Here is a 12,072-nt window from a genome sequence, read left to right as displayed (position 1 = left end):
AAATTCTTCCATTGATTTGGCTACTGCCTCTCGGGAAGGTGGATTAGCTACAGCGGGACAGGAAAACTTCTGTCGTTGTGGTGAGTGTCTGACACTCTACAGTGGCAAAGCTGCAGCTGTGCTGTGGTAGCAGTTTAAGTATAGGCATATCCTTGAGTTAAATACAGTAAAAGCTGTTTCATCCAGCATGTTGAGGGACTGGGGGGGAAGGGGTTTGCTGGTAAGTGAAAAATGCTGGTTATGGGTGGGGGTTTGGGTGTGGGAGGGAACTTGGAGTGCCAAATTGGGGCGGGGGGAGGGGCACTCACCTCAGATCCCCACAAGCAGTGATTTGTCATGGCTGCTCCTAGGTGGAGGCATGGCAAGCAGTTCTGCATGCTGCTCCCGCCCCGGCCTCAGCACTGACTCCACAGCTCCTATGGGCCAGAAACTGCATTCAACCTAGTAAATTTATTTTTGCTTAAATCAGAAATATTGGCTTGCAGCTTTGTTCTGGCACAATTTACTGGTGTTTAACAGTGTTAATTGAGCTAAAACTAGTGGAAAATAACCTTCAAAATGCTCATCTCTGCAACTATTATTTCTGTGATTATTTTGATGAAAAGCGGTGGTCTTTGGTATTAAAAGATTGAGATTATTTTGTTTACACAGAACTTTCCAAAAAGTGAGGTGAGGGATATGTCTGCTTACTTCATTCTGTCAAAATTGACCATCATCAATCTAATGAAAGCAAAGGCATTAACTTTTTAATATTGTTCTTTATGAATCACCAAGCCTTACATTTTATTTCTTAGAAAAGATTCTTTTTCCTTAAAACCCACCATTTGTCCAAAACAACTTATTAATATTATTTATTAGTATGAATAATTAGTACTTTTCATATAAATTTTACAGGCTAGAAAAAGTAAGACACGGGGAGTGATTTGTCCAAGATCTCGAGTTAATGAGAAAGCTAGGATAACAGCTCTGCTCTCCTGACTTTTCTTGTTCCTTCTCACTTGGATCATGATACTGTGTATATCATTGTGATTTAAACCTGCCTGATTTCAGTACCCTCCGGTTTTGTTTTAGCAGTTCATCAAAACGAAGAAAACAGTAACCAGGAACCAAAAGGGCCAGAAGAATTCAAATATGCTTCTGATGCACAGGTAAATGTATAAAAATAATATATTTGAGGGGTTTTTTTTCAAACCAATAAGTTGAAGATTCCCCTTTTTTGGGTCTTTAGCATGGGAACATGGACCTCTGCCTATGTTCTAAGTAGGCAGCATGTATGAGACCGAAACTGTGCTAGATTTTTGCCTCCCGTAGTTATTTACACTAGACTGATCACATTGGGAATGAAACTTGTGATCTTGAAGTTGGAAAGATGTTCTTAGATCACATCTCAATTCTGACTTTCTACATAAAAAATACCCTGTATCCCTCTTTTTATTTTCAAATTGTATTTGTTTCTAAGTGGTATGTGCATGTGGCATGCTGATGGAATTTTAATAACTGTAAGTCAGTGTGGATTCTGAAGACCTTTTTATTGACCTATCTTTGAGGTTTTAAACCCTTGGGCACTCAAAATACTATATGTAAATATAGCTAAGTTATTAAGATCTACATTGACTTATTTCTCCCAGCCTTGTCTTTCTATCTGTCTCTTTTTTTTTTTTTTTTTTTTTTTTCCCTCAGCTTCTAGCCCTAAGCTTAAGGGGTGTTAGGGATCATAGAGATCTGCTAATATACCCAGATCATCATCTTTTTAATATTATCCAATTTCCCCAAATTACCATCCTTTCTCCTCCTCCTCCACCCATATCTTGCTGTTTTATTAGATATCCTGTCTTACCCTGACTGCCAAACTCCTACTAAAGGACCAGAAAGCTCAGACTCAGGGGGTACATCTACACAGCAAAGACAAACCTGCAGCATCAAGTTTCAGAGCCGGGATCAATTGACTTGGCCTTGTTAGGCTGCAGGGCTAAAAATAGCAATGTAGACATTCTCATTAGGTCTGGAGTCCAGGCTCTTGAAATCATGCCAGGAGGGAGGGTCTTGGTGCCTAGACATAGCCCAAGTAAGGTAATTTACACTGCAATTTTTAGATGAGCAGCTGGAGCCCTGGGAGCCCAAGTCAACTGGAAATTGTCAAAGTTAGACTCAGGACTCACAGTTTGTAAGACCACTCTGTTTTATTAGCACAGCGCTCTGCTAATACACCCAGATAATGTGAGCAGCCATGCAAAAGGCCTCAACAGTCTTATTTATACAGATAAAAGAGCGGGAATTAGACAAAGGGACAAAGAAAGCAAAAACAGTAAAAATCACCTGGGGCACAGCATGCATATCCCACTTCCTTACTAACTCTTATCGATCTAAGGCTAATACTTCACCAATTGCCCTTAAACGGTGCAACTGTTCTACGTTAATGTCTGTATTCCTGACACCTGGATTGCAACATTCCAACAATTTTGCTTAAAGGTACAGACAGCATTTCTTTAAATCTTTCTATTCTTACAATATAATTCATTCTACTTTCACAATATGCACTCTGAGACTTGGTGCCAGAGGTTTTTCATTGCAGTGTAGACATATCCCAGAAGACCTTTCTGCACTAGTGCAGAATCTGAAATAATGTGTCTATTAGAGATGGCATTTCTAGATTTCCCATCACAATAGCATATAAACTCCAAATATTAAAAGTAGATGGGCTAAGCATTATTTTTTTAAAGGAAATTTTAAATTCTTCAACATGTTCAGTGTTCTAGTATGTCCACTATAGCATGGAATTCCATAGCATGCATGTCTGTTACCCTGTTCTTTTATTCCTATTTCACATCTGTGAGAGGAGGAGGCTAGGCATCTTAAAGCAAAAGAGTATATTAGAGATTAAGGGAAAAGACCCAGGGTGAAATTCTGACACCAAAACTTCAGCGTCAGTGTGCATCTCTGTGTATTTCTGTCTGATTTTGCTTTGTTATCAGAATTAATTTATATGAATGTTCACTTAAGTTTTTAACAAAGATTTCAAAAATAAAGTCATTATGCATGCTAAAAGCTAATAAACAGCAAGCTAATAAGATTACGTGAAGAGATTATAAAAAAACAATAACAATTTAATGGCACTACATACAATTCAATTCACCCAGTTTATGCTTGAGTGCAAACCTACTTCCAAGTTTGACAAACATTATAAAGCATGTTCACAATTAAACAAATAAATGATTGATGTACAATAAGTGTGGTAATAACAGAGCTAGTGGATAGTCCTTAAAGAGCAGACATTGCTATTACTCTTATTTACGCACTTATGCAGTTATTTAAGCTTTAAGCACTTGTAGTCACTTTTTAGTTCAGTGGGACTATACATTTTGCATATTACTCACATAAGCAGAAATGTTTGCTGGAGTTGGGCATTGGCTTCTTAGTCTGCAAGTTGACAACATTGAAAACTGTAGTAATGGCATTGTTTGTAGGAGAGATGTAAAGAGTCAGTGATTGTAATGCAAAATTCAGAAGTACGGTAATGGGAGAGGGGGGTGAGTTGATTCTGCTCCTGTGGTGGTGTACATCAGGAGTAACTCCAGTGAAATCTATGAAGTTACACTGCACTGATGTCAGAGTGAGGAGGATCATGCCCTGTGACTTTTAAAATTGAGTGTGATGAAAATGATATGCCTTCCTATCCATCTAGAAATCTCCTATTTCACCTCCATCTCATTTCTATCTTATTAATTTTAGTGTTATTGCTTTTCACTAGGGAATATTTTCCAGGGTACATTTTGGAACAAATATTGTAGAGTCAACATCTTTGCTTTTCAAACCACAGTAGTGACTAACTGATTTCCTTTTGTATAAGGAGGGACAGTGAAATCTCTTGTGCTATTTTGAAAATTAAATACACACCTTTTAATTATAATAATTTTGTGCCATGAACAGCATTGAGCTTAATATAAAGCTTACGTTCTTGTGATATTAATTAAACTAAAATCAGGTATAACTCACACCTGTGCAATTTGCATGCAAGTAAATTGTGGGTGCAATTCTCAGTACTTGCATCTCTAGCTACCTGTTAGAGGACTAAGCATCAAGGTTTAGGGTATGGCTACACTTGAAAGCTTTGAAGTGTGAGTTTGGTCGGAGCGCCAGCACTGGGAGAGAGCTCTCCTAGTGCTGCACGTAAACCACATCCTCTACGGGTGTAGCTTGCAATGCTGGGAGCCGCGCTCCCAGCGCTGCGGCACTGATTACACTGAGGCTTTACAGCGCTGTATCTTGCAGCGCTCGGGGGGGGGGTGTTTTTCACATCCCTGAGCGCGAAATTTGCAGCGCTGTAAAGTGCCAGTGTAGCCATACCCCTTTGACCCAGAGGCTGTTTTTGTTTTTGTGTTTTTGTTTTTGTTTTTGTAGATACAGAATGCAGGTGCAAATTTCACTTGCAGATAGGAAGGCTGGCCTTTACTCCTTTTGCTTAGCAGCATTAAACATATTGTGTGGAAAATAAATTTATATTGACAAGTGAAAATGACCAGGAATATTAAAATCTTATTCTGTCCTCATAACCGGCTTTCAGAAGCTATCAGAATAATTTAATTAGTTGACCTAGATGGATTCTTACATTAGTTAACAGAAAAATTATTCCATGTATTATAGAAAGTCAGAATAATTGGAGAAATCACAATGACAAATGGGGGTTTTGTACCTTCTGTTTTAATTATGAAAAAAATATTTAGCCCTTTATATTATAGCTGGCATTAATTACACCAATGATATTAAGGCTAAATTTTAAAATATTGTCTACTTCCAACATGGATGATGCATCAACTTCTCTGGGAGATTTTAAATGTTGTCTTTCTTTTTTGCTGAAACCAGAGTAAAATATATTTTATTGTGTTTGCCTTGCTACTTTAAATAAAAGAACAATAATTCATAAGCTATCCATTATTTCCTTTTGGCTATTATTTGGAACTGGACCATGTAATCCTATGAAATTGCTTATGTGAACAAAGACTGCTTCTGTGGCAAATGTAACGAGATCAGGTAACAAGATCAGGTTCTAATCTCACTATGCTCAAACATGTAGGAAGGAGGTAATTATTCTATTTTATTCCATTGAGAAAAGGTGGGAAGTTTGGCACGTTTTTTCTTCTTCCAAGATGCTCTTTCCACTTGAACGTTGTGGGATTGATTGTCACTTCAGACAGCAATTTTGACTTCGATGGGAATTACACTGATATATCAGAGGGCAAAATTGTGAATTAAACTCTTTTCTCTTTATTTGGATAATTTAAAGTCTTAGTTTATCTTTAATGTTGAAGTGTTCATACTGTGTATGTGTGTGAGTGTTAATGTCTGTTTTATTTATGAGTGTAGTTTCCATAGGGTCTAAACATGTTTACGGAGTAGAAACCATGCTAGCAATTAACAAAGTGTGTGAATGTCAGTTAAAGGATCAGTGCAAGCACTAGCCATAAAGTGACTAAACAATTGCTTAGGGCCCTGAGTAACTCAAGGGGGCCCGCTATTCCCTTTTTTAGTATATATTAGTTCCCGTTAATGCCCCTAGTGGGCTAGCACCGTCTTTGTAAGGGATTAATAGAAAAAAGGAGTAATCCTCCCTGCCTCCTAATTACTCCCTCAATTTTTTATTTTATTTTTTTTAACAAATCCTGAAGGCTTGCATCATGTGCTGAAGATCAAAAAACATTTGTTGAGTCATTGAGGGGGCATCGCATTTATATTGTGTCCTTCATTAAAAATGTCCTGCCTCAATCCATAGACATTTTAAATATCGAGACTTTTATCTTGGGCCCCTCCGGTGATCTCAGTTGTTGGAATGGAACATAAAAAGCATGAGGAGACTGCCTTTAAGGAGTCTGGTTCGAACCTTACATGGCTTTATAGGTCATTTTTTAATTGTACCTAGGTTGACAGGCAATGTGGACTATGGAGCATAGATGTCATGCACTCTGCTAGAATCACTACTAAGTAAGGGGTCAGACATGCGTTGCATTAGCTGTAATCTCCAAGTGGTCCAGCCATAATGTATTACAGTCATCTAAACTGCAGATGGGAAAGGCATGAAGATGCTGGTGAGAGCAGTTCCAAGATGAAGGGTCAAAGTTGTATTGACAAAAGTAGATGAAAAAAGCACTCTTGTCTACTGCTTCTACTTTATCAAAAAGACAGCCATGAAATCAGTAGGAAGCCTAGACTGTGCACCTTGTTATCAAAAGTAAGGGTGTATTAAAGGGGTAGAGATGTTACCGCCACTGCTTCCTTCTGATGTTTCCCCCAGCTGAACAATGTAACTTCCATCTTGTCTGGAATGAGCTTCAGACAGACAGCTGTCATCAAGGCTCTAATCTTGGCTACTACCTGAAGCTGTGAGACTGCATCATCCATCTCAGATGAAAAGAGACATGTAGCTCTGAGTCATAAGCATATTGATGGCACTGCAAGCCTAGCTGCCTCACTATCTTCTTTCAGAGGCCCCGCAAATATACTGCATAAAAGATGTTCTGTTCTTCCGAATCCATTTTTAGAGTGGAGCATGTCCTGTATTAGAAAGTGACCTCCAAGGATATTTAAAATCTTTTGCTTCTTTATGCCATATAAAAAGGCCTGAAGAGTGTTTAGTGGGCTTTTTTTTTTTTTTAAGGAGGTGGAGGGAGGGAGGGAGAGAGCCCTTTGGGCTGTCGCATCTTAAATGATGAATCTTTAACAAAGACATTGTTCGTTAGGCACTGGAGTCAAATAGGTGTTAACAAAACCACAAAAAAATCAGATTTTAAAATATTCTGAATATAAATCTCTCCCTCTGTTCATCAGCTTTCAGTCTCTCTTGTTTCTTGTGATATTGTAATCTTCGTAGTTCTCCAATTGCCATAGAGATTAAGATAAATTCAGTTTACACACATGAGAGAGGACAGGGTTGTGGGTTTTCTGTGTTTAAACCTGTCCTTTCCCACCGCACATCTTTCAGGCTGCCTTTTATACAATGTAAAAAGCTCATTTTCCTTCCCTTCCTGCAACCTCCCATCTTTGCACATCCCCTCTCTGAACTTCCCTAGGTTCATGCTGATATCCATCAGGAAACATCTGGGCTAATAACGGTCCTCCGCTGTCATCCAGCCAGGTCTGAATTACGCAAGTAAAGTCAGAGGGCCTGTGTGTGATCAAGTCATGGATGGTGATAGATGTGATTGGCCACTGATTTTGCAGTAAGCAACATGTACCATAGAGGTAGATGATGATAGATAATATTTTACAGTGAGGGCTCATGTGAGGTCTCAGGGTAGCCATGTGTTTAAAATGTCTGTGTGCAGAGTGTGTCTATGCCTTCATTATTATTTATTATTATTATTTATTTATTATTTATTTGTATTATCGTAATGTCTAGGAGCCTCATTCAAGGACCAGGACCCATTGTGCTATATGCTGTACAAACACAACACAAAGACAGCCTGTGTCCCAGAGAGCTTACAACCTACGTATATATGTGCCATTTTTACAAACACATGCCAATGCTGTAGGCCAAAACAAAATACCATCAAAATAAGTACCACCATGGTTCTCAGCTAGAGTAACTGGTAGTATTTTATGTTTAAAATAACTAGTGCTAGTTGTAACATATGCAGATTGTCCTTAGCAGAATTTAAGAATTAATTAATACACTATATTTACGTCCTTTATAACAGAGGAATTAATTTTGTGTAACTTATTTTAAATGCTATAGTTTACATACATAAAGAAGTGGCAGCATTTGAGAAATGGGAGGTTCTGCTACTTTATTTTTAGGAATGACTCTATTGCACTCCATCCTTTTTTTTCCAGGGCTGTTCCTGGCTAAGTTTCCCATGAGTTTTTAACCTCTTGCTGTGGTTCTCTTATGTAAGAGGAAATAGGTTGACAGGAACAAACAAAATACAAGTATATCAGTCACACACAATAGCAGTTGATTTAGCTAGCCCTGCCTTCAGTTGCCTAATGTAGATACAGTACATAGGGTAAATCAGCTGTGCCTGAAAACTTCTTGTGCTGTTTACCAAGAAGCAACTATTTTATTCAAGTTCAACAAAAGGCTCAGAATTACAACGAACATGATAGAAAAGATGTGTTTATTGTAAAGTTAAAACTTGTGGCACTGTCATGTCCTGGGATTGTGGATTTAAATATTTATTTGCTCTTTCTCCAACCCTCAAGGCAGGGGTTTTGTGCAAGCTTCAAGAAAGGGATGACATTGGACGGATTGAACTAGTCCAGAAGCTGGCAAGGGAAAACTGTCAGTTTTTGCAGGTGGATAGAAAAGAACCAGAGAAGACAGAACAAGTAAGACATTTCTCATTTGTTTATTTAGAAGGGAAAGGAAATATGTTTTCTACTTTGTGGTAAACTTAAAATAAAAAATGAATAAATTGATTTAGATCCCACTGCACATTGAGCTACATCTGTTCTGTCATGTGAAATGGGCCTCCTTCAAATTCACAAAATTAAAATGGAATAAAATTTGCATATTTATCATTATTTTAGTAACATTAATGATAACTGATAAATCTTGCTAGCTTATAATAGGTATGAAGCAATTTTCTCTCAAGTAAGGGGAGTGATTTCAGAGTGTTTTCTGACAAAATGTTAGTCATTTTTGTGAAATGCTCTTCTTTTAAAGATATATTTCTCAGATTTTTTTGAGGGGTATATGCTTAAAGTACATTACTTTTTAAAAAGCACCTGAATGAAAATTATTCTGCTTCTATAATATTTTGACAGAAAATATTAATGGGAACTTTCCAACATGAATTATAATTGCGTTTAAATAGTGAGTTTTTATGGTTTCTTTTTGTATTATTATTGTGTATTCAACCAAAACTTCCTTTGACTCAGCTGAAGAAAATAGCAATCTGCTGCTCACTGCTTCTAAAATCATTTATTCAAATAAGAACTGTAGACTGAAAATGCATTAAAATACTAGCTGCTTTGTTGATAGTACAATGTAACCTTTTTATCCTCCTGCTGCAGATTGTTTGTTTAGTTTTCATTTGATGGGAGATACTGGTTTTGGTCACATATTAATTTAAAACTTCTAAAGAAGGAGGAAAAAAAAATAATGCAACCCTCTTAAGTCCTGAAATGCAGTATACATGTCTTCCCCATTTTTATTTACTCTGCAGTACAAAAAAACTTCTGCTTAAGCAAAGAATGATTTTTCAGCTGACCCATGAGAAGTCAATCAACTCTAATTTAAGGGTTCCACGAAGCAAAAGGGAGAAATGAAATCTTACCTGAGAATGTGATTATGTTCTGTTCAATAGGCTGTACATTCCTGTCTCTTGCAGTTAAATATGTAATTATACCAATGGGCATATCTGAGGGAGGACAGCAATTAGCCAGGCTCAAATTGAACTGATCCTTGGTGGATCCACTAACTGTGGGCATCTGCAGAAATTTCCACCTGTCTTTAAACTGCATTAGCAAAGCAATTGAACATTTAGAAGCTTATGAAAGTCCAAGTTTATACTAGTAAAGGTTTATAATTGTGTTTTTAAGGGTTATGCAGCAAGAGTACAGGTTTTAGGACCAGATACTTTTTGGTAATGATATTTCAGAAGTTCAGTGGTATCTTGGCTGCTGATTTTGGCCAGTCTACTGGCATATGCTCAGTTCTATGTCAGCTGTCGTACTGGAGTCAGTGATTTCAGTGCACAGCAGAATAGAATACAGTTCTAAAAGTGGAAAGGGGTGTAAGTGCTAACTTTTTCTTAAGACTTTATTCTTTGAAAGTTTTTTGCATATTTTGCAGATGCTGCCATACTTTATCAGAGTGGCTGCTTCAGCTCATTGAGACAGCTGCCCTTATTCATGTTGAGTAGTACCACTCTCTGCAATTAGTTTTATTGGACTAGATTGTGCCTTTAGAGCCCAGAGCAAAGGGTGGGGTGTGTAAACTGTATAATGGGAAGAATTGTGCCTCAGGGTATGTCTGCACTGCAATAAAATACTCACATTTGGCCTTTTGCCAGCTGACTGGGTGTCGTGGCCCCAGGGCTAAGGCTGCAGACTGACCTCTGGGACCCTCCCACGTTGCAGAATCCTAGAGCCCAGCCTGAGCCCGAATGTCTACACCTCAATTAAACAGTCTCTTAACCTGAGCCCCACAAGCCCATCATAGTATTTAATTGCAGGGTAGACATACCCTCAGAGACTTCCCTCCTGAAGCACAGTTCATCTCTTGCTCCAGGGATGAGAATTTGGTATTTTACTGCTGGCCTGTATTAGCAGCTACTTATGACAACTGTGCTGGTTTGCTTGCTGGCATGTTACGGGATGAAGTCAAGTCTGCGCCCATTCCCTGTCTAGGCACTCTGGCATGGGAAGGAAGTGGGGGGACAGTGTCCACTTGCTCCTTTGTGCCTAGACCTTAGGTCTAGGTAGCCCATGCAGAGGTGTAAGGGGCTTTCTCACTTACCTTTGTAGGTATATAATCTAAGAAATCATCTAGCCAATTGGCTTTAGTGGGACTACTCACCAGGTAAGGGATTACTTAATGTGAGTAAGGACGATTAGAATCTAGCCCTAAGTAAGATGACATCATCGAAACTTACAGCAGATGAACTGCCCAGCCTCTCTTTTCATTTGAAATATTAAAGAAACATACATCAGGAAACATACAATATTAAATATACACCAGGATCTGTTGTTCTTACAAAGTAATGTGCATTAAATATACATCCAGGTGCATGTCATGTTGTTTAAAAACATAGATTTTCTCTAAGCAACTACTTAGGGTGTATTTCTAACGGGTAACCTATATAGACAGTAAAGTTGAGGGAATTCAGTTTTCACTTTAGCATTGTTCTCTGTGTTCTCAACAAGACACCGGTAAGTATCACTGCACTGAATCTTCCATTAGCCTTCTCTCCTGCTGTGCTCAACTCTATTTTCATGGATGACCTACCCTTCTGAAATGACAAGTGTTCTGTCTATACCTGAAATGTACATACAGTCTTCCATGCACCTCTTCCAGCACTTTTTATTTCATTTCTTCAGCAGACAGTAAACTGTGATAGCCTGGCTGTAAATGTATCTTTAAGCAGAAATTTCACTGTTAGCAGAACTGTATGTTTTGAGGGGGCTCTGACAGTGTAACTTTTTGAGTTTGTTACTAAAGATTGTTTGTTGTGTTGCTGGAAGAAAAGATACTGTTTCTAACAAGTTCTAACATCAAGGATTTTTCTCCTTATGTGGAATGTTTAGTCTGAATGGAATCCTCATTCATTATCCTATAGGAAGATACACAGACAAGAAAACTTTAAGATTTTAAATATAGACACCTTGAGTAAAAGGAACCTAACTCAAACAGTAGTATTTTATATTTCACATAGAATAAATGTTTGTCAGGAAATCTGTAGTGAAACTTTTATAGGCAACCTTAATTGTGACTCCATATTGCCAGCAATGATACATCTAATGGAGCTATCATAAGATTAAAACAGCCCTGGAATTTTTAATATCATTGACAGCAAATGTTAAGGTAATATATCCTACATGTGTGCTGATTCTTATGTATCCTTTTCTGGGAAGGAGAGGGCCTCAACTTATTTTAGTAACTCAGGTACTCAGTCAACTTTGGCTTGATTGTCTAGGATGGTCAGGGTGATGTAAATCTGGTATGCATTTGGAGAGCAGGATCTATGATTCACATTTAAAAGGTGGGTGATATGGTAGATATGGAGTTTTTGGTCAGTCTACAAATGGTTGAACATAGGGTAGATTGGGCTTTCTGGCAAATAAGAGACTGTTGTGCCTGCTAATGTTATGGCAGGTAAGATGTTAGAGATTAGTATCAGAGGGGTAGCCATGTTAGTCTGGATCTCTAAAAGCAACAGAGAATCCTGTGGCACCTTATAGACTAACAGACATTTTGGAGCATGAGCTTTCATGGGTGAATACCCACTTCGTTGGATGCATGTAATGGAAATTTCCAGGGGCAGAGGTGTGTGTGTGTGTGTGTAAACCATTCATGGATGAGACAAGAGAACCTGGAATTGATGGAATGCTACTACAACAGTAGACCTAATGAGAGGG

The 12,072-nt window shown here is 38.1% G+C and overlaps 1 protein-coding gene across 1 annotated transcript in view; it reads left to right on the top strand.

Annotated features, from left to right (window-relative positions):
* LOC142046255 (rap guanine nucleotide exchange factor 5-like) overlaps positions 1–12,072 on the top strand; it is a 92,643-nt gene that overhangs the window by 44,900 nt on the left and 35,671 nt on the right. The window contains exons 8-9 of the mRNA XM_075061991.1: positions 1,072–1,148; positions 8,194–8,319. Coding sequence (XP_074918092.1) covers positions 1,072–1,148; positions 8,194–8,319 — 203 coding nt within the window. The remainder of the gene's footprint in view (positions 1–1,071; positions 1,149–8,193; positions 8,320–12,072) is intronic.

Source organism: Chelonoidis abingdonii, chromosome 2 (genome assembly GCF_003597395.2).
Source record: "Chelonoidis abingdonii isolate Lonesome George chromosome 2, CheloAbing_2.0, whole genome shotgun sequence".
NCBI lineage: Eukaryota > Metazoa > Chordata > Testudines > Testudinidae > Chelonoidis > Chelonoidis abingdonii.
This window is presented reverse-complemented; position numbering and strand designations above follow the sequence as displayed.